General features: G+C 38.1%; 1 protein-coding gene across 1 annotated transcript in view; it reads left to right on the top strand.

The window, feature by feature from the left end:
* The window catches only part of MAML2 (mastermind like transcriptional coactivator 2), a 423,011-nt gene that overhangs the window by 257,106 nt on the left and 138,861 nt on the right, over window positions 1-27,044 (top strand). The window contains exon 2 of the mRNA XM_074216528.1: window positions 16,122-17,699. Coding sequence (XP_074072629.1) covers window positions 16,122-17,699 — 1,578 coding nt within the window. The remainder of the gene's footprint in view (window positions 1-16,121; window positions 17,700-27,044) is intronic.

Raw genomic sequence — 27,044 nt, 5'->3', positions numbered from 1 at the left:
CAGTATGAGGTGGACTTTTTTCTGCTCTCCCCTAGAAAAATACAGGTGAAGGCTAAACTCTGATCCAAGAGGCTTGTATGAAGTTAAAAGAGGTTAAACAATGGAAGGGGATGGAGGGGAGCTTGCACACACAAATGATTGGTGTTAAATAGCTAAATAGCATCTGCTATGATCAGGGATGGCTAATCACATCAAGCAATGAATTCACCAGCACTAGGAAAAGGTCACTGTAGGGAGAATTTTCCTTTTCAGCAGTCAAAAGTAATCAAGAGAAAGAAATCAAAGACATATAGCATATTAAGCCACCAGGTATGGCAAATTTCCTAGTATCATTAGACTGAAAAAAAATAATAGATAGTAATTTTATAAAAGGATTCTGAAAGGGAAGAAATGGAATGAGAAGCAAATAGGAGAGTGAGAAGAAATGTATTGGAGAAGTTAACACAGATAATGTGAATTGTTCTGAAGTGTTGCATAAATCAAGGTGTTTCTTCAGCATTTCCAGATTCTAGTAACTTTGAAGATGGCAATGATAGCTTAGATAAGCCATGAGGAGAACTAGCCATAGAACAGTTTTCATTAGATCCTTCATTATCAGAATCATGAAGCTGTCAGGTCAAATGTGATTCCCAGATGGATATTAAATTTGGAATATGATTAGGCCCCATCCTAATGCACCAAGAGATGTTCACACATTGAGCTCAAGTAGCAGCAGCCTTGTTATTGTCATTCAGTCATTTTCAGTTGTATCTGACTCTGGGACTCCATTTGGAGTTTTCTTGGTAGGGATACTGAAGTAATTTGCAATTTCCTTATCAAGCTTATCAAGCTTGTGGAATTCAAAGAACACATATAAAAGAAGATTGGATATATTCACAAATCACTACAGTAGAGGGCCAGGATATAAGTATCACTAGAGAACAAAAAAACCTGCAGGATTTGGGAGGAATCTAGAGCCCTTGAGGGGTTAGAAGAAAATGATTTCTCAAAATAATGTTACAGGAGAATTTGAAGCTTGGAAGTAATGGAAGAGTAGGAAATAAAGGAACTTCCTTCTCTGACATCAGGACTCATCCAAATCCCAGACTTAGAGATATTTGTTCTGAGTGCATCATAATGTACGTTTCCTAATAGCTGGGAAAGGAAAGAAGCCAAATAGAGTCACGGACCTGACAGCAGATATCAGAATATGTTCAGAAGTTTTGTTCTAAACACCTGTGAGTTGTTTGAAACATACCCTGATTTGTGCAGGTTGGAGAAAATGGACACTGCTTTAAGGGAGAGATACAGAGATCCTAGAATACTATGCTGAGACCTCTGCTGGAAAAACCCTAGAAGAAGGGGGTAGCTTTGGTGTTGGGGAGGAGCTCTCTTCCCACCTCCTCCGGTATCCATCTGCTGACTTCCTATTAACTAAGTGTTCTTGCTAATTCAGTGTTAAATTCTCTGCTTGTTTCTACATTTCTAAAATATTAAGTACTGTCAGTAACTTCTAAATCTAATATTCCTCTTCCTAGATATAGCTCTGTGAGTTGAGGCAAAAATAAACTCAGAGGATCATAGAGCTATGGCCGTCTAGCTCCATCACCCTCATTTTACAGATAAGGGAAATTAAGGCAGAGAGGTAAAGAAAAGAAGGGTTCAGGTCCAGGTGGAGTGGCAGTTGATGTCTGAATGCTGAAGAGGTGGCTCTAATAGGAAGCAGCAGGAAAGAAAAGGACTTCAAGAGTCCCTTTTATTCTTTTCGCCTTGAGATCTGACTCCTTTTAATCCACCATGTCCCACTACCTCCGCTCTCCTGAATGCCTTACTCTCCTCATAACATGTTTTTTGGGTACAATCTATCTTTACTGTATATCTCTGTGAACATTTCAGATTCCCCATGTTGAACATAAACTCCTTGAGGGTCGGAACAATATTGCTTTTGTAGTTGTGTCTCTAAGACCTAACAACAGTGTGGGGTGCATAGTAGATGAATCATAATTGCTTATTGTTTAGATATCCAAGTTTACATATATAGGTAGGAGTTGTCAGAGGCAGGATTTGAACCCAGGTTCTCTGACTCCAGAGTTAATGTTCTTCCCAGGGTACCAAAACAACTGGAGATGTTTTAAGACCACTTTTTCCCCCCATAATGGCTCAGCAGTGTTGTGCTTTGGATTCATTTGCCTGAGGGCCTAGTTATTATTACTATGTTCTCTCAGTTGACTATTAGAATAGAAATGAGGTAATTGTGTTCTTAATCTAATTATATTGGAATGTGAGCACATTGAGGGCAAGGCCTTTTTTTTGTCTTTCTTTGTACCCCCCAGTGCTTATAATGGAGTCTGACACATAAATATTAGTTGATTGTTGATAGAATAATCTTAATCATGAACATTTCCTGAATACCTAATATGTGCAAAGAACTAAATAAAGCCCCGTGGGGAAAAAACAGAAGAAAAGAGAATAGACCAATGGATATTTTCATGCTAGAGGGACTTAAAAAAGAACTAGAGATATTACAGGTCAGTGGACAATATGCCTATTGGAATGTCCAACACATACTCTTATGCTCAGGGGTTGTAAATTAATGGAATGATTATTGTCTGCCTACATTATTCACAGAAGGTTTTTAGAAGAAAGTACATTATGAGATAGGTTATGATGTTGGGTAGCTGAGAAAAAGGAAGAAGAATATTCCAGATGGAGGCAACAAAATTGAGAAGTCAGTGTACTAAAATGGAAATGTCTATGGCTTTGGTGTTAGGGAAGTTAAGTTCAAATGCTATCTTTGATGAAGATGATGATGATTACATTTATTACCTCAGAAAAATCATTTCCTCTCTAGGGTGAATTGGTCTGGATGTCCCCCAGGGTTCCTTCTAGTTCTAGATCTATGATCCTAAGACTTAGCCAGTAATTATGAACATAATCCCAATTTCCAGTTCAAGAGAGACCTCCCCTCTCTTCCAAGAAGAAATTCCCTGAACCTTCTAGGGAAGCAAGGTAGAACTCAAGAACATGTTGAGACTACAAATTATGAGAAAATCTTTTTCTTCTCTTCACTAGAGTCTAGAACCATGAATGTGACTCTCTTTGGTAGAAAGAAAGAATCTTTCTCTCCAAAATGATTGTGATATCTGCACTTCTCACACAGATATCCAGTTTGAATTGTCTTCACCAATTATCTCATACAAAATGTTTTAGGATTACTTAGACGCCTTGGTTACACTACAGATCAAACATGTCGCTAAGAGCTGGAAATACAAGAATAAATCCCTGCTCAAAAGGAACTTATTTTCCAGTGAGGGAAACAAGAAGAACATGTAAAAACATCTACAGCATAAAGTAAATAAATACAAACACAAAATAGTTAAATACAAAGGATGTTATGTGGTTCTTTTCAAACATCTCACTTTAACCTTACAATAATCCTGTGCTACAAGTAGGTAACATAATACCTCCATTTTTCTAAATACAAAAGATCAAAGGTACCAGCTGAAGCTTCCAAGGCCTGTAAGTATTAAAGGCGAGATTTGAACCCAGGTCTTCTTGGTTCCAAGTCCAGTGCTCCAGTCTCTAGGTCAAGCTGAGTAAAGGCAAGTGCAAAAACAAAGAACTAATGAGAATGAGTCATAGATAGGTCACAGTGGGTAATTTTCTAAAAAAAACAGGTCTTGGAATCAAAAAATGATAATCTTGAGGCAGGTAAAGGGAATACATGTGCTCCAGCGTTGGTGATAAATGTCTCTGTGACATCAATCTTGCCAGCATCCTGCACTGAAAGCAATTTGCAAGGTCATTCCCAGAGATATTGCTCAGTCTAAATCTGCCTCACATTATTTCTAAAAAAAGAAATGAAAGAAACTGTAGGTACGTTGTTTGGGGAGTATGCATTTCTTCTGTTAAGTCTGGGCTTTTAATATTTTCAGCAGACTTATCACCCCTGTAAACAGTTGATGTTCTTATAAGGATGGTGCAAGATGACCTCTTTTACATGCTTCATTATCCCTATTGACATTCATCATGCTGCTTGGTATTTCTTTCTCAACAGGATCCAATCAGTAAGCAGTTGAATTTCCCAAATCTTGGGTCAGTTTACTCTTCACACTATATCTCAAGAGAATAGCCATTGATATTAATTTCAGGAACAGTTCTCTTCAAGGCACTGTGACATGTTGATGATCAGAGAGTTTTCAAGACTGACTTAAACCCTCTTCAGAAAATACATAGAGGGTTTGATATGAAAAAGGGAGGTCTTTCAAGCCTACTTGTTTGGCACAGAATAACCCACAGGCTTCTGTTTGATTTTACAACTTCGACCTATTTAAAGGTCTTTTTCCTCTGTGTTTTGTCTTGGGCTTCTCCCTCCTCACACCCTCACTTATAAAACACATAGCTGAGGAAATATGCTGCTTTGTCAGAGAGATACCTCTCTCCCCCTCAGTGAGATAATTACATGGCTACAGCAAGTTAAATCAAAGCTTAGCTATTGTTATGGCAAGGGCCACTTGTTTCAAAGAGCTAAACTGGGAACAATATAGTATAAAGGCATTTCCCTCACCCCCACCCTCATTTAATCCCATCATTTAAATTAACCTGATCCTTTTTTCCTCCCATAAATATAAGGCAAGTGATGGGAGTCTAATACAGTGGTTATCATTTCAGCCTTTGACATTCATGGAAGAGCCAAGGAACAGCCCCATCTTGTCAGGACAGTTTTTGATTTCAGGAGAACAGAGGTTTAATGAACTGGGCTAGAGTATATTAATTTTTTTTTTTTTAGTTGCAACCAAATCTCTCTGCAAAGCCCTTCGTGTTTCATGGAACTAGTTAAGCAATTTCCCCCTAGATGAGTCTTTGATGTTAAAATAAACACAGACTGGGAGTGAAAGCTAAGGCACGCTCTAAAGAGCCTCTGTCTATACAGTTCAGAGTCTTCAGGGCTGATGGAAAGAGGAGAGAAAACACACATCAACAGCTCACTGCATGGGAAACATAGATACCGTTGCTATAAGAAAAATGTCTCTTTAAAAGTTTCATGACATCAGGACCGAAACATCAAAGGGCTGGATTGGTGCTCTCAGGTGCTTTGCCAGGAATGCAGTTCTCTTTCCTTTGTCCTAGATTAAGTAGTGAGCCTAAAGCTGGAATAGCCCTTCCAAAAGGTCAGATAGCCTGGTCTCCTGTCTCTAGGCATGAATGCATTAAAACTATGTAAGTTCCAACCAAGGCAAGGAAATTCAAATGGAGATGGGGGGGGCACGGGGGGGGGGGGGGAGAAGGAGTTTTTGTTTTCCAAAATTTTCATGTAAATTAGTGAAACCATTCATAGTTACAGCATCATGACACAGCAGAGAAAACAATAGATTTGGAATGTTAAACCCAGGTTAGACTCCTGACTTTGATACATTATTACCTTGAAGACTGACCAAATCACAGGACCTCCCTAGGCCTTGTTTGTTCAACTGTGCATGAGGAAAGCTGAACTAGATTTTTCTGAGGTTCTTTCTTTCTTTGAACCTATGATTCCTTGATCTCAGGACCTCCCAGGACTACATTATAAATGGCATTTACTAGGTAGTAAACACTTAATGGTAATAGAATAGAAACAAGATAATCCTTGTTAGGTACTTCTGCTTTATTGGGAGAGCTCCTTTATTTATACTACTATGTGTGGTGCCCCATGGTTTATTTAAGAACTTTCTAAAGGAGCATTGCTATAAATGAACAGTAAGTAAAACTGTTGGAGCCCTCTAAGCCATCTCCATTTCTGCCTTGGACTATCATTCTTTAAACTGAAATTATGAGTGTTCAGAGAGTGGGTGACACAAGAAAGTAGGAGGGGAATGAGCCAGTCATTTGTAGGTTGCTTCTTTGAAGTCTATCCAAGAAGGCAGTGTATGAAAACCATTATTCTTGGGTAATTGGTGGGTTTCCTATGTGACTTTGTTTTAGACCAATCTGTTGGAGACAATCCTGCACCCAAGCCTCCCACCTCTACCTAGAAGTAATTGGTAGAAAGCAGGAGCTTTCAATCCTTATTTGACCCCTGATGAGCAGTGCTAAGGTACCTTGGCAGAAGAATGTGTGAGAGAGGAGTACAGCATGGTTTTAGGGTCAGAACTCAAAATCTCATAAAATCAAAAAATCTTAAGGGTGGAAGACTTCAGCTTTCAACCCACACCTGAAAAAGATCTCATCTACAACATCCTCAACAAGTGCTGGAGATAAAAAGAAAAGCAAAAGATAGTCCCTGCTCTCTAGGACTTCACAATCCAATGGAGAAAGCAATATACAAACTACAGTGCAAGACATATAAAGGATAAAAGTCTTGGGCAAAAAGTGAGTCACAATAAAAGTATTTCATAGACAGTAGACCTGATTTTTTCCACTCAAACAAAAAAAAAACTTTATTTTTTTCCTTCTAAACATAGTGAAGTTAATTTAGAATAATAGGTCCTTCTTTCCTTGATTTTCTCTCATTTCTACAACTGGTTGAGATAACTAAGTGGAGTCAACAGTCACAGATAGTTTTAACTATTGGTTCTAAAAGAACAATGTTGAATGCAGGAGTCACTTTAATGGTTCCTTTTCATATTGTTGCTTTTTGCTTTTATCATTCCCAAAGCAAGACCTAGAAAATATTTAATTGAACTACCAACTACAAAAGATTTAAGTTGGTTAGTGTGTATAAGTGTAGTACTTTAAAAAATATGCCCTCCAGGGGCGGCTAGGTGGCTTAGTGAATAAAGCACCAGCCTTGGAGTCAGGAATACCTGGATTCAAATCCGGTCTCAGACACTTAATAATTACCTAGCTGTGTGGCCTTGGGCAAGCCACTTAACCCCATTTGCCTTGCAGAAAAAAAAAATATGCCCTCCTAAATCCCAATACTCTAGATCTCAATTGAAAAAGAGCCAAGTTTCATTATTCCCTGACATTCAGTCAAAAACAATTATTAAATGGTGAGTGGAGTCTAATGGACTAATCACTAAATTTGGAACTCAAGAATGTGCCTTCTTACAACTCTGCCACTTTTGCAACTGTGGGCAAGTCACTTGCCTCTGAGGGTTTCCCAAGATCCCTTCAATATCTTACATAAATCTCTGAGTCTCTCTCCTGTGTATCCAGTTATTGAGGGAGATGGCATAACAAAAAGCTTTTGAAAGCATTTTAAAGTTGGAAAGATGAGACAAATAAAAATAATAATCAGTATTATAAGTAAATCTAAGTGTCAAATAAGTAGTTGGTATAGGTCCAGATTGGCTGCTGAGAATGAGGTCAAGAACCCATGCTTGACAAAATGTGAGGAAAAGAAAGCACTTAGAGGATTTGGGCTCAGACAGAGGAGATAGCATCATCTTCTAGGCTGAACAAAGCAATAAAATCCAAGAACTGTCATTCAGTCCCAGAATTTCGCACTGTAGCAGAAGAAACTGACTGAGTGCAAGGACTGTTATAGGGAGTGACTATATCTCTATACTGTTTTCAGAAATGAGTGAGAAATGCTTTGCAGCACAGGAGCAATTATAGCTATTATGAAAGCTAAGAGTGATCTTGTCCCTTTAAAGATCAAATGGCATAGGGAATGTCTGAGGTGGAAAGCCCATGTGCAAATGTTGCAGTTTGTTCATGGTTGACAACTGACCCATAGAAAATGCTTAGTATATAAGCATCAGAATGTTCTTTGACATTGGTGATCTTCAGAATGACCATCTTAGCAAGAGCAAGTCTGCAGCATCAAGGTAGGTTTGCCAAGTCAGTTCAAGGAAGAACACTCATAGTGATCATCAATTGTCATCCCTGTTCCTCTTCATGTATAATGGTATAATGTCAGAGTTTCTTTCCTTGAAATTCAGAATCCAGAAGATTGTTTGAGTATGAGTAATCAGAGCAAGCCAAAGGTATAACCAAACTTTCTTAGGTCACAATGAGAATTATCTTATGATCAGATTGGGCACCAGGCTCTGCTGAGTTAACAGATGCCTGAAAATAGTTCATAGAATCACAGAATCTCAGAGGCCATCTAGACTAATCTATAATAATAGCACTAACTGACATTTATTATATTAAATATTTATTATTTATATTTATCCTTCAGGTTTGCAAAGCAAATCATGAGCAGAAAAACCTCTACAAAATGCCTGACAAGTGATCAGCCAGTCTTTGCTTGAAGAACTTAATTGAAGGGTTACCAATTACCCTTGAGGCAGCCCATTACATTCTGGGATAGAATTAGGAAGTTTTCCCTTATCCCAATCTTAAATTTGCTTCCTTACAATTTCCACCCATTATTGTTAACTCTGTATCCTGGGGTCAATTCACATAGGTCTACTTCCTCCTTGAAACAAGTACTTGAAGAAAGCTATCACATCCTCACTCCCTTTTATTTTCTCTTCTTCATATTAATCATTCCCATTTCTGTCAGCCAGTCCTCATTTGACTTAGACTCAACATCCTTACCTTTTCTGACTGCCCTCTAATTTTTCAGTGTCTTGTTAAGATTTGAAAAGCAGAATGAAAAAAAAATCTCAACAAAGATGAGAGGGACAAAAGAATAGGATTATTATCTCCCAAGTCCTGGAATTAAGGTTCTCTTACTTCAGTCTAAGATCATTATCCTTGTGATATCTCTCACATATACTTTCTTTTCTTTGGTACCACCATTCTAGTACAGACCTCAAGCATCACCTCACTTTTAGACTATGACAGTAGCCTGCTTGTTAAATCTCACTGGTTTAAATCTTTCCTTGCTCCATTCAGCTGGCCTAGTTATCTTCCCAAAACAAGATTTTGCCATGTCACCAGTACCACTACCATATATACTCCAGTGTTTCCCTATCACCTCCAGAATCAAATATAAAAGTCTCTGGTGTCATTTAATGCTCTTCAAATCTGGACCCTTCCTAGCTTGCATTTTTCTTCCACCTTACAAACCCCCTCCACACTCTAATCCAGTGACACTGACCTCCTGGCTTTTCCTTGCACAAGACTCTCCATATTAACTGTTGTCTCCCATGCCAAAAATACTCTTTCTCTTTATCTCTGCTCCCTGCTTTTTCTGGTTTCCTTCAAAGCCCACCTGGTGCAAGATCTTTCCTGATGCCCTTTAATGTTAATATCTTCTTACTGCTGATTGTCTTTTATTTAACTTTATCTAGCCTGCTTGTCCATAACTGCATGTTATCTCTCCATTGGACTAAGAGCTATTTGAGAGTAGGGACTGGTATTTGCCAGTCTTTGTGCTTGAGAACAGTTTCTGGCCCTTAGTAACTGCTTCATAAATGCTGATTGACTTGATCAGCTTTCTTGGTTTCAGTACCTAACATTCAACCTGGAGTACCTTAGCATTCCCAAATCTTTCTCAGATAAGCTGCTATCTAACCATCCTTGTCTTTTATCATATTTGTCGGAAATGCCAACAATGAATCACGGGAAAATGCAAACGACCAGGTTGGGCTCTATAGTTCCCAAGTAGAATGTAAGATGCTTGAGGGCAGGAACCATTTTCACCTTTGTTTTTTGTATTCCCCCTTTCCCTAGCACTGTGCCTTACACTAACAAATATTTAACTGAATTAAATATAGGTAAAATTGTCTAAGGATTGTACCAATGCAAGATTGGACCCTTTTTTACTTTTTCATGCAAAACATGACCCATGAACCAAAATGCCTTTTATCTGAGCCCTTTGTGTAGAGCTTAAGATTAAACAAGGGAGTGCTTTTAGCTAGTAGAAAGAGAGGGGAAGGCCTGAAATCTTGTGCAATAGTCTTGTTTTTAAATCACTTCAGGAAGTTTGAGTTTCAAGTATTTTGGAAGACCAAGGGTGTTTCAAAGCTGCTTTAAAATGACCATTTCACTGAGAAAAATCATCCTTGATTCCTCTTTTGAACTAAGATCATTTTCTCTACAAACCTATCTCTCCCCTCATTTGCCACCCCTTTATTCCTCTCCTGCTGTCAAACCCACTGGGGGGGGTGTATCACCAGAAGGACTCTCACGCTAAATGGAGGATTTGAAATAACACTGAGATGTTCAACTAGGAGAACAAAGATGACAGTGAAAAAGCAGCATAGTTTATTGGTTCTAAAAAGGAAAGTACAGTGACTCATGCTTCATATGCAAACCAGATTTTATTTGTTATTCTGAAGATCACCATGAAAAAAAAGAAAAGAGAAGAAAAGAAAAGAAAAGAAAAAAACATTATTAAATGTCTAGGATCTGACAGGCACTTTGCTAGGTACTAAAGGAATTACAAAGATGCCTAAGACACCGAATCCTGCTCTCAAGGAGTTTATAAGCTAGACAGAGAAATATAGCAGTTACACAAACACATAAAGCAGAGAGGGCCTGGGACTGACTCACAAGTCAGATTGTTGTAGACCCCAGTGGCCAGGACATAAAGAGCATAAAAAGAAGATGAGGTGGGGACAAGGTTTGAATTAGCTTTGCTTGTTTCCTTGTTTGTGGAATGATCAAATAAATAAATGAAGCAATTAATTAGTTGATAAACAGAAAATATTCATATTATGGGTAAGGAAAGAATAAATTCTCTGTAGGGCTAACAGGAATTGGGAACTAGGTGTGGCAAGCAGTTCAGACAACTGGGTGGAGATTTTACCATGAAGGAGTCATAGAATGACTCCTGAATCTTCTAGGATGATAAAGGAAAGAACCCAAAGATCAGTCAGTTGATTGCAAAGAATTTACTGAATACTACAGAGTATCCTAAAGGATGATAGATGAGATCACTCCTCAGCACAAGTCGAGAGAGAGAGAGAGACAGAGAGAGAGAGAGAGAGACAGAGAGACAGAGAGACAGAGAGAGACAGAGACAGAGAGAGAGACAGAGAGAGACAGAGAGAGAGACAGAGAGAGACAGAAAGAGGAAAAATGGTAGCAGAACATAAACCTTGACTACAAAGGGTTTTCAATATTTTTACGCTGAGCTGATTGAATTGAATTTGCATTTTAACAGAAGTCTTTTAGAGATACAATGCCTAATCTCAAAACCTGAACCTTTAATATTGGAACTTCAGAACAGTGAGGGAAAGATTTCAAGACAGATGGGTCTTTCTGGCATCATATATTGTTATAGACAGCTGCCTCCTTCAGCTATGCATAAGGCTGTCCCTAGTTATCTCTCAGACTATGAGCTCCTAAAGGGCAGAGTCAAAGTTCTCTTTGAACAAATTCGTCCATAAGGAGGCTCTGAATAATTGCTATTAATAATGACAATTAGAATTCTTCTAGTTGTGAGTATATTTTCTATAATATCATCAGAGTTTTGCCACCCCATTACAAGGGAACCATGATCCAGCTTTGGATATTATGTACTGTAGCAATTCTTCTACCTAGGATCATGTATGATGAGCCAGTTTTTGCCAATGCCTTCATTGCTTCCTGAAATGGGCAGCTTTTCAGAGTCATGGATTCATAGGAAGTTAGAGTCAGGATGTAGGCAAAGTGGTACATACTTATAATCCTTGGTACTAGAGAAGCCAAAGATGATTCCCTTGAGCTCAAGAATTCCAAGTTATAATAAGGCTAAACTAATCAGGTTTCCACAGTAACTCACCAATATGGTGACCTTTTAGGAGTAAGGGGTGGGGGAAGAGCGAAGATCCAGCCTGGATCAGAAACAGAAACAGAACAAATCAAAATTTAATATCATGTGTCAGGGGTAGGCATTGAATTTCCAACTTGGGAAACATAGGGAAAAGGAAGAAAAGAGAGAGTGAGAGAAAGAGAGAGATCATTGACTTGCCCTCTTTATTTTTTACAGGTAAGGAAACAGAATTTCTCAGATGTGAAATGAGACCCAAGGTCACATGGGGAGCCAGTGGGAAAGATCAGATCTCCTTCCTCCAAGTCCATAGCATCTTCCACTATGTCTCTAGCAAAGTCATATTTCAATATTGGGATAGCAGGCAAACAGAATTTATTTAATGGGGACTTGGTGACTTGAAAGAGTTAAGGTTGCTTCCCAGAGTGCCTCACTTACAACCCAGGGAGTGGCTAAAGCAATGGGAGAATCTGGATAAACAGGTTTTCTCATGGCAGTGGGGAAATAAATCAAAAGCTGATAACCCAAGCACCAACTAAGGAATTCACCACCCTCTGTTTGTTCTTTGTGGGAACAGTTATAGGTTCTGTCCATCTGCTTAGTGGCAGAATGACTCTAAGTACAACAGGAGGCTTAACAGAGAGCAAAAAGCCCTTTAACATGATAAATTCTTTACTTATAACCCAGCAAAATCAGTAATTCAGGGATTCTTATCTCTACTTTACAGATGAGGAAACTGAGACTCAGAAAGTCAAATGACTTGCCCAAAGTCACTTTATTAATAATAAAGACAGGATTTGATAATTTGATACTGTTTTTCTCCTGGCTCCAGGTTCATTTCTCTTTCCACTACATCAGCTGAATTTTCTCAAGTAGTCAATAAGCATTTAATCAATGCCTACTAGGTCCCAAGCATTGAGGATACCCCCCCCCAAAAAAAAGGTAAAAGACAGTCCTTTGCTTCAAGGGTCTTACATTCTAATGGCAGAAGTAACTTGTGAACTTCTAGAGCAACATGAGTGGAACCACCATAGTCTATGATGATCCCACTTCCTTATAAACAGGCATCAGTTTTGCCATTCAGTTTGATGGGTCCTAGAATAGGTGGGTAGTCATGGGCCCAGTTTTAGATTAAGTGAAACACAGAAAAAGTCTAGGACACAGAAAATTAACTTTACAATTGAAAATTTATGTCCATCCCCAAGTCTTTCCTGAACATCTTCTTTCTTTAAAACCCTTAACTCTTCCCTGGGGCATGATGGGAGTTAGAGTTACAGACAGTTGGTGACTGTTCCTAGAGTCAAGAAGACCAGAATTTAAATCCAACCTCAGACTATGTGACTTTGAGTAAATTATTTAACCTCAGTTTATCTGTCTCAACTATAAAATGGGGATAATAAAAGCAGCTATTTCCCAGAGTTATTGTGAGAATCAAATGAGATAATAATTGTAAAGTATTTAGCCTATTGCTTGGCTCTTAATGATGTTTGTACTTTGAAAAGACCATGACATCAAGGAGATGATACCATGACACTCAAGTGAATTGGATTTGAGTGAAAAAGGTGCTGTGCTAAGACACCAGCCTCACTTTCTCCTCTGGAGTTATATGAGTACAGTGGCCAGATATAGAACAGGACAGATGGACCTGGATATGAAGCAATCAGAATTAAAGGACTTGCCCAAGGTCTTGTGTCTGAGGTGGAATTTGAATACAGATCCTCCTGACTTCAGGACCAGCACTCTAACCCCTGTAGCAACCACTGGCACATAATAAGAGCTATAGAAATATTAGCTATGATAATGATGATGGCTATGACATGAAAAGGACCTGATGTGGAATTTAAGCCCTAATTCTGATGCAGAACTTGTTGTGTATCTTACTTCACATCTCTGAATCTCAGAATCAAAGAATTTTAAGACTAGCAACAACCTAGTCCAATCTGTATGTGAAGAAATCCCCGCTATAATGTGCCTGATAAGTGGCCGTCCAACCTTTGCTTGAAGATCTCCAAGGAGGGGATATGCACCACTAGCTTTCAGGCCAGCCCATTCTACTTGTGAAACTGTTTTTCCTGATACTGAGCTTAATTAAATTTATCTCATCTCAAGTTCTGCCCACTAGTCCTCATTCCCTCTTCAGATATTTGGAATACAGTTACCAACCCCCCAAACCCCAATTTTCTTTTTTGTCAGACTAAACATATTCATTTTCTTCAACTAATTCTATACCATATCCTGTCTCAATCCTTTTAATGTCTTTCAATGTCTTGGTTATACTTCTCTAGGACACTTGCCAGCTTATCAACATTCTCTTGGGGGCAGGAAGACCTAAGTTGAAATCTGACCTCTGACTTTACTAGATGTATAAGTCTGGCAAGTCACTTCAATTTTTCTGTGGCTCAGTTTCCTCATCTGTAACAGTGGGAATCATACTTTTACAATCTCTCCCACAAATTGTTGTGAAACATTAGCATTTAATATTTGTCAAGACTAAATAAATATCAGCTGTTATTATATTATTTGGTGATGGTGGCTGGGTAAGGTGACCACGAGATCTTTCTGTATTTATGATCTTGGTCTCTACCTGTCCAGTAGAGAACATAGATCCCACAGTTTCTTTAGCTATAAAAAGATTTCACTAAATGATCTCTAAAATACCTTCAAGCTCCAAACACTATGTCCTGAGTTATGTCCTTACAAATCATTAGGTTAAACTTTCAGAATGGAGTAATGTCAGATCTGAGACATGATAGGGCTCCTCCTAAAACATGATTGGTAATGGAGGGGAATGGACCCAAAGCTATCTAGCCTCTCTTTCCAGACATTCCAAATTACTCTTCTTCTCACACTATATTCCAGGCAAAATGACCTAGTCTATTCTTCCCAGACATCTATTATGATGTTCTCATGCTTTTGTACAGACTGTTTTGCATGCCCTTCTTTCTGAATCCCCAGGTTCTTTCCAAGTCAAACTCAATGCCTCTTTCTATGAAAACCTTAGCTGATCCCACTCCTTGTCAGTACTGTCTCCCTCTTCAAATTATCTTATAGATTTATACCTTACCATATAGCTTTAGCAGAAGATATAATCTCCTAGAGGACAAGGCCTATTTCACTTTCTGTCTTTGTATCCCTGGTACCTGCTTAGTGAATCATATATGCTTAATGAATCGAAATTAATTTCAAAAAGAGTCTGGAGGCAGTGGAGAAATGTGATAAATGAAGGTTGAAAGCTTGAATTTTGTGGCTGAAAAAAATATCTCTCTGCCCCAGATCTTATGTAATTATTTGTAAATAATTTAAATGGGCCAACCACATTGGGAAGACCATTTTTTGATGGATGCCATTTTTGTACTTTGCTGGTCAGATCGATAAGAAGCCTTTATGAGGACCTAAGGATCAATGATGGACATTTTCTGGCCCCTGTTAATTTGCTGATATGGGGGAATGGCCTTCAGAATCAATCTCTACATTTTTTTGAAGTTCATATTACACACTCTATTAGGTTGATGAATGAAGCACTTAAAACAATTTATTTAAAGCTTCCCATCTCTTAAAGAGGTAGAAGCCACATTCTAGTTTTGTTCAGGCAACACAAGAAGACCAGTCTTCCTTCCTCACCTCCCCACTGCAACCCCACTTCCATCCCAGGAAAATCTGTGGGGTTGCTTTACCTCTGGGAGTGTCTCACTTTGGATAAGAATTAATCTTTTGGTTGTTACAGGATATAAAAGTAACACTATCTAGACTTTGGTGCCTAGTAGTGGAATCACAGTTAGAAAAGAACATGAACAAAAAAAGGTTCAATAAGCTCATTGCAACCCACCAACAACCATTCAGAGCCTTTATTTAGAGGGTGATGGTGATGGAGAGGTTAGAACAGGGCCTGTCAATGTGTTTTGAGTTTGTGACCTAGGTCCCTGATTGGCTCCTTTTCTGGTCTGGGGCCAAAATGTAACCCTTCTGGCCTTGTGCATATAGAAAGAGATATAGCACTCTCTTAATTCTTTCATTAAAAGACAATGATTGTCTCAATCATGATTCTAGAGAATTGATTATGAAGGACTCTACCCATTTTGTGACAAATTGGTGATAGAATAATATACAGAATGAGGCACATTTTTGAATTTGGAAATTTGTATGTATGTTTGTGTGTGCAAACCTTTAACTAAACTTGTTATAAGGTTTTACTTCTTTTTTTTCAGTTTGGAGAGAGAAGGGGAAGTGGAGGGGAGAAAAAATAAATAATTGATAATTAAAAAATAATTTAATTAAAAAATAGAAAACAATGTTGATCATCTATGGAGCCCTGAAATACAAAGCTCCATATGGTCCCTACCCACAAAGAGAAATTTCTTATATGATCTTCAAACTCTTTTATTTTGATACTGGTCATACAATCAAAAGCTTGGCTATCCACTGACTGTTACATTTATTAATTTTTCTTCCTCAAAGGCTCTTCTATGTGAAAGACAGAAACATTCAAATGATAAAGACAAAATGTTGTTTATTATTAGGCATCTGTTATAAGTATAATTTATTCATTTTGGGGGGGGGTTCTCTCTTTCAGCTCCAGGGTTCCTTGAAGAGAAAGCAGGTGGTGAATCTGTCTCCAGCCAACACCAAAAGGCCCAATGGCATTGTGGAGAGCTCCTTCCTAGATATTAAGAGAATACGAGTAGGGGAAAATCTCCCTGCAGGACAAACTGGACACCATGTCAACAATGGGCAAAACCAGTTAATGCCTCTAAACCAAGGGCCTTTGAGGAAGGCCAATACACTTCCAGCTAGTGCCCATTCTCCTGGGAATGGTATGTATAACCTGGGTCTAAAGGAGGTCAAGAAAGAACCAGGGGAGACAGTGTCTTGCAGCAAGCACTTGGATGGCCAGATGACACAGGAAATTATATTTCCCAATAGATATGGAGATGCCCCTGGGGAACAGATGATGATGGATCCAGAACTCCAAGAGTTGTTTAATGAGCTGACCAATATATCTGTGCCTCCTATGAGTGATCTGGAGCTGGAAAATATGATCAATGCCACCATAAAGCAGGATGACCCATTTAACATTGATTTGGGCCAGCAGAATCAAAGGAGCACTCCAAGGCCTCCTTTGCAGATGGAGAAGATGGTGATCAAGAGCGAGTACTCACCAGGCTTGACCCAAGCCCCAGTTGGTTCCCCTCAGCTGAGGCCTCCCTCAACAGGACCTGCCTTCTCTATGGCCAGTTCTGCCCTTTCCACTTCTTCCCCAATTCCCTCAGGACCTCCAAGTCAGAATCAGCCCCAAGCTTCTTCAGGAGCAAATAGGCCCCTGACCAACTGGCAAGAAGTCTCTCATGCTCAACAACTCAAACAGATAGCTGCCAATCGCCAGCAGCACGCTCTCATTCAGCAGCAGCAGCAGCAGCAGCAGCAGCAGCAGCAACAGCAGCACCAGCCCAACCAGCCTTCCAGCTGGTCAGCCTTGTCCCCTGCGGTGCCTTCCCCAGGGCCATTTGGCCAGGAGAAAATCCCCAGCCCTTCTTTCCGTCAGCAACAGTTCAGCCCTCAGAGTCCAGCTATCCCTGGGGTGCCAGCTAATGGCAGTCAGTCAAAAGCGATGACCAGCTACATGTACAAAGCAAGTCCCACCACCCAAAGCAATCATCTGGACATCCTCATGCAGCAAAAGTCTCAGGACATCAACAGAAGCTTCATGAGCAACCCTCACCCACCCCTGGAGCCGCATCACAGCAGCACCAAGCCCTTGTTCCACTTTAACTCGGAACAAGCAAACCAACAATTGCCTTCAGTTTTGGCTTCCCAAAGTAAACCTTCTCTCCTCCATTATACTCAGCAACAACAGCAGCAGCCACCACCGCAGCAGCAGCAGCCTCAGTCATCGCAACAGCAGCCGCCGCCACAGCAGCAGCAGCCACCGCCACTACCACCACCTCCAACACAGCAACCACAGAGCTCAGTGGCAGCACCACCACAGTCACAGCAACCACAACCACAGCAGCAACCACAGCCTGCCCAAACCCTGCCAACACAGCCTCTTCTAAGGTCATCCCTCCCACTACAGCAAAAGATCATGCTTCAAAAGATGCAGGGTCAGCCCATCTCTGGATTGCCCTATGCAGTCTCTCAACAGCACAGACCGGTAAGAACTTGTTAATCCAACTTCCTAAGTACATGCATATCTGTTGTCTTTCTACGTATGAAACATTTATGTGTGGTGCCAGGCACAGAGTCAGAGATGGCAGTGGATTTTCTCTTTATTCAGCAATGTATACAAAATGCAACTTTAGAAAAGAGTTGGGACATGTGGGGGGTTGTTAAGGAGAATATAACCATCATTTTCAAATATTTGAAGGGTGGCTATGTGGAAGGGGTGTTGGATCTTTCTGTGTAGCTCCTCTAGAAGGAGCTAAGAACAATGGAGAGAAATTCTAGGGGAAAAGATATTGGCTGTATAAGGAAGAAACTTCTAATAAGATCCCTTTTAGCTCCAGCTCTATGACTTAAGATTTATTATATGTATATTATATATTGTGCACATATATATAAAATATACATATATATGTATATTTATGGAATTGGTTATCTACAGATGCATTGAATACCACTATTCACTGAGTAACCAAACAGAAGCACTTTCATTGAATATTGTAGAGTTAAGTCCTGCTTCCAGTAAGAATTGGATTAGACTAGTGTTATCAAACTCAAATGGAAATGGGGACCATTAATCTGTACATAAGACTCCCTGACAAACATATATTAACTTAGTTTTTAAATGTAAAGTTATTTGCATTTATTGTAATTTTTAAAAGATTTCTCATTATCATTTAAAACTATTTCAGGCCATACTTGAGTGTTTCTGGCTGTGTGTTGGATTTCTAGACTATATTCTATAATCCTACATTTAGATTTTTTTGGGAAAGTATTGGGAAAGTATTTTTATTTATTTTCATGGGGGCACAATAGGAACATGAGAACTTTTGACCATACAGAAGATCATATTTTCATTAAAAGAATGGTTTGTGAGCATTTAGAAAGAGATGAAAATGTTGCTATCATCCAGCATGATTTCATCAAGAACAGGTCATGTTAAACTAACCTTATTTCCTTTTCTAAGAGGGATACTCATCTGAAAATATATCTGAAGTTATATTTGTGGGGAAAATATAGAAATGTGCTCTAGATAATTGTAGTCAGGTGTTTCTGAAATCAGGATAACCATTGATATTCAAAGTGTAATCGCTAATATATCAGTGTAGCCTGGAAAGGAGATAAGTGGAATAGGCAGTATCTGATATCCCTTCCAACTTCAAGATTCTATAATTCTGTGGTAGAAGAGGAAGACACAATGTCAATTTGGCAAGGATACAGAATTAGATTTCATCGGGCTTAATTCAAATCCTGGATCTTGTATTTACTCCCAGTGAGAACAAATCACTTAACATCTCTGGCCTTGAGTCTTCACATCTATAAAATGAAAGGATTGGACAACAGGACCTCTAAGGTACTTTCTAATCTAAAACAATGAATTTAATAATTATAATTTAGAACATCAATAAAGAGATTCCATTATACAAGAGGTTCTAATATAATCTTTTCAATAAGTGCCCTAATATAGGCATTATTATAGGAATTTCATTCTACTGCCTTTAGGTAAAACATGAATATTAAGTAAGAATTAATGAACAAAGGAACTCTACCCTACCTAAGGAAAATATATTTGAATTCTCTCCTGGGCCTTTAATTCATTGGGTCCACCATTGGCCTACAAACATGTCTTCACAGCCCACCTTAAATGATCATGGATCTTGAAATAGTTTGATGAATTAAACAGAAAAAAATGACTCAGATTTAACTGAATACTTGTGACCAAATGGAAACTAACATGAAATAGGGGTTAGGGAGGCATTATTGGCTTCAGATAATGGGAATGAACTTAGCCCAGAGTATACTCCAAAAAAGTTTATTTTAAGCCACAGTCACAGCATTTGTAAGGGAGGTCACTTTTTAACAAAGATTATGTACAACTTAGTTCTGATATCATATTGAAAAAGACATCTTTCTACAAGGCAGCTGCAGCTGTGGAGGAACAGTGTTAGAATGGATCCTAAATTCTAACTTTTTTTTTTAAGAGAGGAGGTCTGAATTTGTGATTCTATCAGTGTGGAGAAATGCTGGTATCAATGCAGATTGATTAAGGTCAGGTGTTTGTAGTAATGTAGTCTCAGAGAATCTCAAGGGCATTGAGAAGTTACCATAATTTGCTTAGAGCATATAAGGTTTGTGATATAACTAGTGTTTATTTGTAGGAAGCATGACATGAATCCAGGTCTTTTTGACTCCAAAGTCAGTTCTGTATTTGCTGCATCAATCTGCCAGTCGACAAGAGTTTATTACATGTCTTTTGGGTGCTCGGGACCAGGGACATATTCAAAAAATGAAATAATCCTTTCTCTCAAGGAGATTACATTCTAATATCACACTTCCTTTAACATATATAATCTGAAGAAAAATTTCCCCTCTTCTCCTATCTGATGATACCTAGCATTTATATGGGCCTTTAAATATGGAAAGTGCTTTACGGTGTTCCATAAAAGTAGCAATAATGTATTAGGTTCAAACAGTCTGTCCATACTATCTCCTCTTGAAACTTGTCTATTCTAATCACCCCTGTTCATCTTCAGGTCCATTCTAACCATATTCATCCAACTCTATCCAAAGTGTCCTCTGGGACTACTGTACACAAAAGTGTGAAGTAAGCTACGTTTACCTTTGGTGTGATCTATTCAGTTTTTAACAGTCCCCTCTCTGCCCCCCAAGTCCTTTATTCTTACCTTTTTATGAGCATTGACATTCCAGGCAACACTCTTCTCCTCCAGATCCCATGTTGCAACGGATAGTGTGTGGGATTTGAAGTCAGAGGACCTGGTTCAAATTCCATGTATGGTCAAGGGGCAAGTCACTTATTCTCTCTAGGTTTCAGTTTTCTTTTCTTTTCCTTTTTCTTTTTCTTTTCCTTTTTCTTTTCTTTTCCTTTTCCTTTTTCTTTTTCTTTTCCTTATCCTTTTTCTTTTTCTTTTCCTTTTTCTTTTCTTTTTCTTTTTCTTTTTTCTTTTCCTTTTCTTTTTCTTTTCTCTTCCTTTTTCTTTTTCTTTTTTCTTTTCCTTTTCTTTTTCTTTTTCTTTTCCTTTTCCTTTTCTTTTTCTTTTTCTTTTCTTTTTCTTTTTCTTTTCTCTTCCTTTTTCTTTTTCTTTTCCTTTTTCTTTTCCTTTTTCTTTTCTTTTTCTTTTTCTTTTTTCTTCCTTTTTCTTTTTCTTTTCTTTTTCTTTTTCCTTTTCCTTTTTCTTTTTCTTTTCTTTTCTTTTTCTTTTCTCTTCCTTTTTCTTTTTCTTTTTCTTTTCTTTTTCTTTTTCTTTTCCTTTTTCTTTTCTTTTTCTTTTTCTTTTTCTTTTCCTTTTTCTTTTCTTTTTCTTTTCCTTTTTCTTTTCTTTTTCTTTTTCTTTTTTCTTCCTTTTTCTTTTTCTTTTCTTTTTCTTTTTTCTTTTCCTTTTTCTTTTCTTTTTCTTTTTCTTTTTCTTTTCTTTTTCTTTTTCTTTTCTCTTCCTTTTTCTTTTTCTTTTCTTTTTCTTTTTCTTTTCCTTTTTCTTTTCTTTTTCTTTTTCTTTTCTTTTTCTTTTTCTTTTTCTTTTCTTTTTCTTTTCCTTTTTCTTTTTCTTTTCTTTTTCTTTTCTTTTCCTTTCTCTTTTTCTTTTTCTTTTCTTTTTCTTTTCTTTTTCTTTTTCTTTTTCTTTTTCTTTTTCTTTTCTTTTCCTTTCTCTTTTTCTTTTTCTTTTCTTTTTCTTTTTCTTTTTCTTTTCCTTTCTTTTCCTTTCTCTTTTTCTTTTTCTTTTCTTTTCCTTTCTCTTTTTCTTTTTCTTTTCTTTTTCTTTTTCTTTTTCTTTTCCTTTCTTTTCCTTTCTCTTTTTCTTTTCCTTTCTCTTTTTCTTTTTCTTTTCTTTTTCTTTTTCTTTTCTTTTTCTTTTCTTTTTCTTTTTCTTTTTCTTTTCCTTTTTCTTTTCTTTTCCTTTTTCTTTTTCTTTTCCTTTTCTTTTCTTTTTCTTTTTTTTTTCTTTTTCTTTTCCTTTCCTTTCCTTTCCTTTCCTTTCCTTTCCTTTCCTTTCCTTTCCTTTCCTTTCCTTTCCTTTCCTTTCCTTTCCTTTCCTTTCCTTTCCTTTCCTTTCCTTTCCTTTTCTTCTTTTCTTTTCTTTTTTTTTTTTGCAAGGCAATGGGGTTAAGTGACTTACCCAAACTCACACAGCCAGAAAATTATTATGTGTCTGAAGCCTGACTTGATCTCAGGTCCTCTGACTCCAGGGCTGGTTCTCTATCTACTGCATTACCTAGCTGTCCCAAGGGTCTCAGTTTTCTTATCTGTAAAATCAGGAAGTTGAAGAACCTTGAAGGTCCCTTCCAGCTCTAGATCTCTGTCAACTGGTTATTTGGCAGTGATTATAAATTGATGAGAACCATAAACCCTTGATACTTCATTTTTTTGCTAATGTGTTACTGCTCCCAGGTAGTATGGTGCCAAACACAATTGCATTCCACAACTCTTTAAGCATGGTCTTAATTAAAGAGGTATGAGAATGATGGGCATTGATGGACATCATGGCAGGCCACTGGCCAAAGTACTATTGATTGAGGTAAGGGAAAATAGGGTTTACACTCCTCAAACCATGTCCCAAAGGCATATCCCTGCTTCCCTTTGTTTAAGGGGGATTGGACCAGATGAATGGATGACTAAAAATATCATTTATTAAATGTTTACTATGTGGTAGGTTCTGTGATAAGTGCTAAAGCTAAATATATAAAAGTGAGATAGTCCCTACCCTGAAGCCAAGGCAACACATATAATGGGATGTTATATGTGGAAGTGAAATTTGGCCTAGGGAATCTCATGAATGGCAAATTAATCCACAGACTAAAGGAAAGGATAGTATTGATTTCATTATTATATAGTCAGATAAAGATGTGGAAAAGAGGCCAGTGTTCATGCATGAAGAAAGAGAAAAGGACAGAGAAGATGACAAAATGGACAGAATAATCAACTAAATGGGATGTTTGGTCAGAGCTGGGGTTGCTGGATGAATTGTATTCATTCTTCAATTAAGACACCTCAGTTGCATGGCAGCAACTTCAAAGTTGGCCATTTCACCAGGGATATAGGACATGGTGTCTGGAAGTTTTGTCTGGAGGGTCTTGTTGGGACTAGAGTGGGTCAGAGAAATGCAATGGCAGTGACAGGAGAAAGAAAATGGCAAAACAGGCTGGACAGCTGGAGCTGAAGACCAGCTCATCCATAAAAGAAGTCTGGGAAGATGGGAAGTATTTTAGAGTTTAAGCAGAGCATTTTATGTATGGTTCTTGATGTAATAGGAATCAAAGGAATTTATTGAATGTGGATTTGGATGGAGGGCAACTGGTCAATGTGAGATTTAAGAAGGCTGGTGAAATGAATTGGGGAGAGTCTTGGGGCAAGGAAACCACTAAGAAAGCTATTGCAGTAGTCTAGATATGAAGTGACATCCAGGGCCTGAAGAGAGGTGGTGATAATGTCAGAGGAGAAATGACAGAACATAGTATGTGATTGAATGGATTGAGTGAGAAAGGGTGAGGAGTCCAAGACAATAACTAATCTGGATGACTGGAAGTATGGTGGTACCCTCAATAATAATAAGGCACTTAGGCAAAGGAGAGGTTTGGGGAGGAAAGATAATGAGTCCAATTTTGGACATGTTGAGTTGAAGATGTCTATAGACATCCAGTTCATCTTCTATAGACAATTAGAGTTTTGAGGCTGGAGGTCAGGAGAAAGGCAAGGGCTGGATCACTATGTCTGAGAATCATTGGCATGTAGATGTTAATTGAATCCATGAGAGCTGATGAGGACCCTGATAAAAGTAGTAAAAAGGGAGAAGAGAGAAAAAGGCCCCGAACAAAACATTGGTGGATTCCTGAGCAAACCCTGCTGGCTTTCTACAATCTACCCCAGCCATGGCTTTCTTCCCTTAGCATATTAATTATTTTCCATCCATTCTATGTTCCATTTAATCATAGTACTTTCTCTTCTTGATTATGCCTCCTTGCCTTTACAGAAGCTCTTTACCATGCCTGGAAGGCCTGCCTTCTCCATCCTCTTATCTTAAGATCATAGGATAAGACATGACTAGAAACTTTAAAATCTCTTAGTCCAAATTCTACATTTTACAATTGAGGAAACTAAGGTCAAGAAAGGATTTGCATAAGGTCCCACAGGTAAATAAGAGAGTTAGTACTTGAACCTTCTAAAATTCCATTTTTTTCTATTATCCTGGCCCCAATTAATCATCCCTCAGGCTTTATCTAGCACTGCTGAATCTCTTGTTTATCAAAAAACACCATGTTTTGAAGTGACATGTTGATTTCTTATACCACTACTAGAATGCCAACTCTGTGAGCACTCAGACCACATCTTATCTAACCTTTGCATTTCTCCTAACACCAAGCACAATGCTCCACTCACAATTAGCTATTAATACATGTCCATGAAGTGAAGGCTATATTTGAGTTTTTTAAAAATCTCATTACTTGGGGTGGCTAGGTGGCGCAGTGGCTATCCCTTATCCACCAGCACCGGCCCTGGAGTCAGGAGTACCTGAGTTCAAATCCGGCCTCAGACACTTAATAATTACCTGTGTGGCACTGGGCAAGCCACTTAACCCCATTGCCTTACCAAAAAAAAAAAAAACCCTAAAAAAACAAAATCTCATTTCTTTCTAGTTAGACAATGCCTATAGCCCAAGAGTCTACTTTCAGAGTTGTTTTCGCTCAACTATTCACAACAGACCACAGAAATTTAAGTTTCTTATCCTGAAATAGTTATCTCTGTTTTTCATGTCTTAAGATAGGAAAGGAAAATAAGCAGCTATTCTAGAGCCTCACAGCTCAAACTTTCTGAGTGAAAATGCTTATCTTATAATTTCTTTGCCTTTTAGACTTATTTTGGTTCAAACTTGGGAATCTTTGCAATGGGATATGTTTATTAGAATTGTTCTTGACCTTAGAAATGGTGGAGGATCTTTTTGGCTCCCTAGCACAAAAGGGCAAATGTCATTTGAGGATCTGAGGATGATATTTTGGCCTCAGAGTTTGGAAGAGAAGTAGTCTTTAGCTTTCACAGTCTTCTGCCCAGCCACACCACCTCAAGAAAGTTCAACCAGGAACTGCCCTGGGACATTCCCTCTACCTTCTGTTCCATGCCCCATTTCATATCTGTTGCCCATTGCCCTGGAATGCAATTATTCCTATGCAAACACACTATTGGGTTGCTGCGGGAACCCTTATTGTTTCATGTCCAAAATGGGATACAGAAATCGATCCTCTCTAGGCTGGGAGATTTAGTAATATATAGGGTTTCACAAAAGGTCTCCAGCAGTTCTGATGTCTTTGAGTTGGCAAATGGAGTCACCTCTTTCCCTTATTTATTCTTCCCTGCTTTACTTGAGGACAGGAGAGAGGGTGTAGGGAGAGGATAAATGCATGTGTTTCTGTTTTATTTCCAAATAATTGAATACTTGTTTTAGGTTTGGAGGAGTTATTTGTTGTCTATGGCACATGAAGCTCTATTCCAAAGGGGTTTTTCCCTTTGAACTGAGAAGTATGATCTTTTTTTTTTCAGAACTATGTAATCAAATGCTTAAAAGCGTGAATTTCTTTCTAATTTTGGTTCTATACAACTCAAATAGATTGCATATTTATTTTAGAGTTCACCCATCTCCAAAAATTCTGGGAAAGAAGAATAGGGAGTTTCTTCTGCCTTAATGGCTACCTTCTCCCTTTTGGACTCTGACCAGATTCCTCAATGTAACATGTAGGACCCTCTGTAATCTGTTCTCATTCAGCCTTTCCAAATTTATCTCCTGCTGACTATTAACAAATTTCTGCTCAAGCAGATTGAGTTCTTTCCCCCAAAACATATAAGTATATTCATTATGCTAATTCCTACTTCCTTGCCTTAGCCTATTTTCCTCTTTCATGGTTTGCCTTTCACTATCTATTGTTCAGTCATATTTCACTCATGTCCAACTCTCCATGACCTGTTTTGTGATTTTCTTGGCAAACATATTGGATTTCTTTGCCATTTCCTTGTTCAGTTCATTTTACACATGAGGAAACTGAGGTAAACAAGGTTAAGTGACTTGCCCAGGGTCACACAGAATTAAATGTCTCGCTTTTCATATAGATAATTTAGACTCAATTTCTTCCAATATTCTTTTAGCTCTAAATCTGAGATCCTTATGTTTGTCTATGTGAGCTCCATTTGATTATCAAGTTTTTTTTTATGAGTTGATATTAAAGTACAGCATTGGTTAATGGTGGTGACAGGGAAGAAGAAAGCAGCATCCTAACAGCAGGGAATTGAATTTCCACTGAGCAAATATTAGTCATGAATTTAGTATACTAAAGAAATGTCAGGAAGATTCCCTCAACCACAATTGACATTGAGTGAGAAGAAACCAGTGAAGTGTTTGCTTGTTTTTCCATTTTCTGAATTTAGAAGTAATATGAGCAGTTTTAAAAAGTGTATCCTGAAACTTTGCACAGATAATACCTTTATGTTCTAGCCCCCAGCCATTGTATAACAATAACATATTAAAATTCTTTACTGATAGACTTCAAGTCTATTGAAGTTTCAATTAATTCATTTCAGCAAACAATAAATATCAGCTTTGTTTAGTAGATAGAGAGCTGACCTCAAAGTCAGGTTGACCTGGATTCCCATTCAATCTATGTGATGCAAGGCATCTCTTAACCTCTCAGTGCTTTAATAAAACTCTCTTACTTGCAGAGTAAGTGCCAATGTACATCTGTAGATGGAGTTTCCTCTTCTAAAAATTCCCCATACCAATGAAGTCACAGATTCTTTTCCTTCCCTATCCTTATTAGTTCTCATAAGCTTTGAGTTTGTTTTACCTTTGATACTTGAATATCTTTCACCATTTCTAAAAAAAAATAGTCAGTCAAACATTTATTAAACCCTACTATGTGCTAGAAAATTTGTAAAGCACCTAGGGAGATGCAAAATGGTAAAAGACAGTCCTTTAAGATGCGCACAATCTTGGGGTGGCTAGGTGGTGCAATGGATAGAGCACCAGCCCTGGAGTCAGGAGTACCTGAGTTCAAATCCCACCTCAGACACTTAAATAATTACCTGGCTGTGTGGCCTTGGGTAAACCACTTAACCCCATTGCCTTGTCAAAAAAAAAAAGATGCTCACAATCTTATGGGAAAAGCAATAATTTATATATATAGAAATCTGTTTACTTGTTGCTTGTGTATGTATATATATACTGGGTAAATAGGAAATAATTAAGAGAGAGAAGTCACTAGAATTAAGAGGGTATTAGAAAGTTTTCTATTAGAAAATGGGATTTTAATTGGGACTTGAAGGGAAACCAGTTGGCAGAGA

The sequence above is a fragment of the Macrotis lagotis genome, chromosome 1, assembly GCF_037893015.1.
Source record: "Macrotis lagotis isolate mMagLag1 chromosome 1, bilby.v1.9.chrom.fasta, whole genome shotgun sequence".
NCBI lineage: Eukaryota > Metazoa > Chordata > Mammalia > Peramelemorphia > Peramelidae > Macrotis > Macrotis lagotis.
The sequence above is the reverse complement of the archived record's forward strand: the minus strand, read 5'-3'. Positions and strand labels throughout refer to the sequence as shown.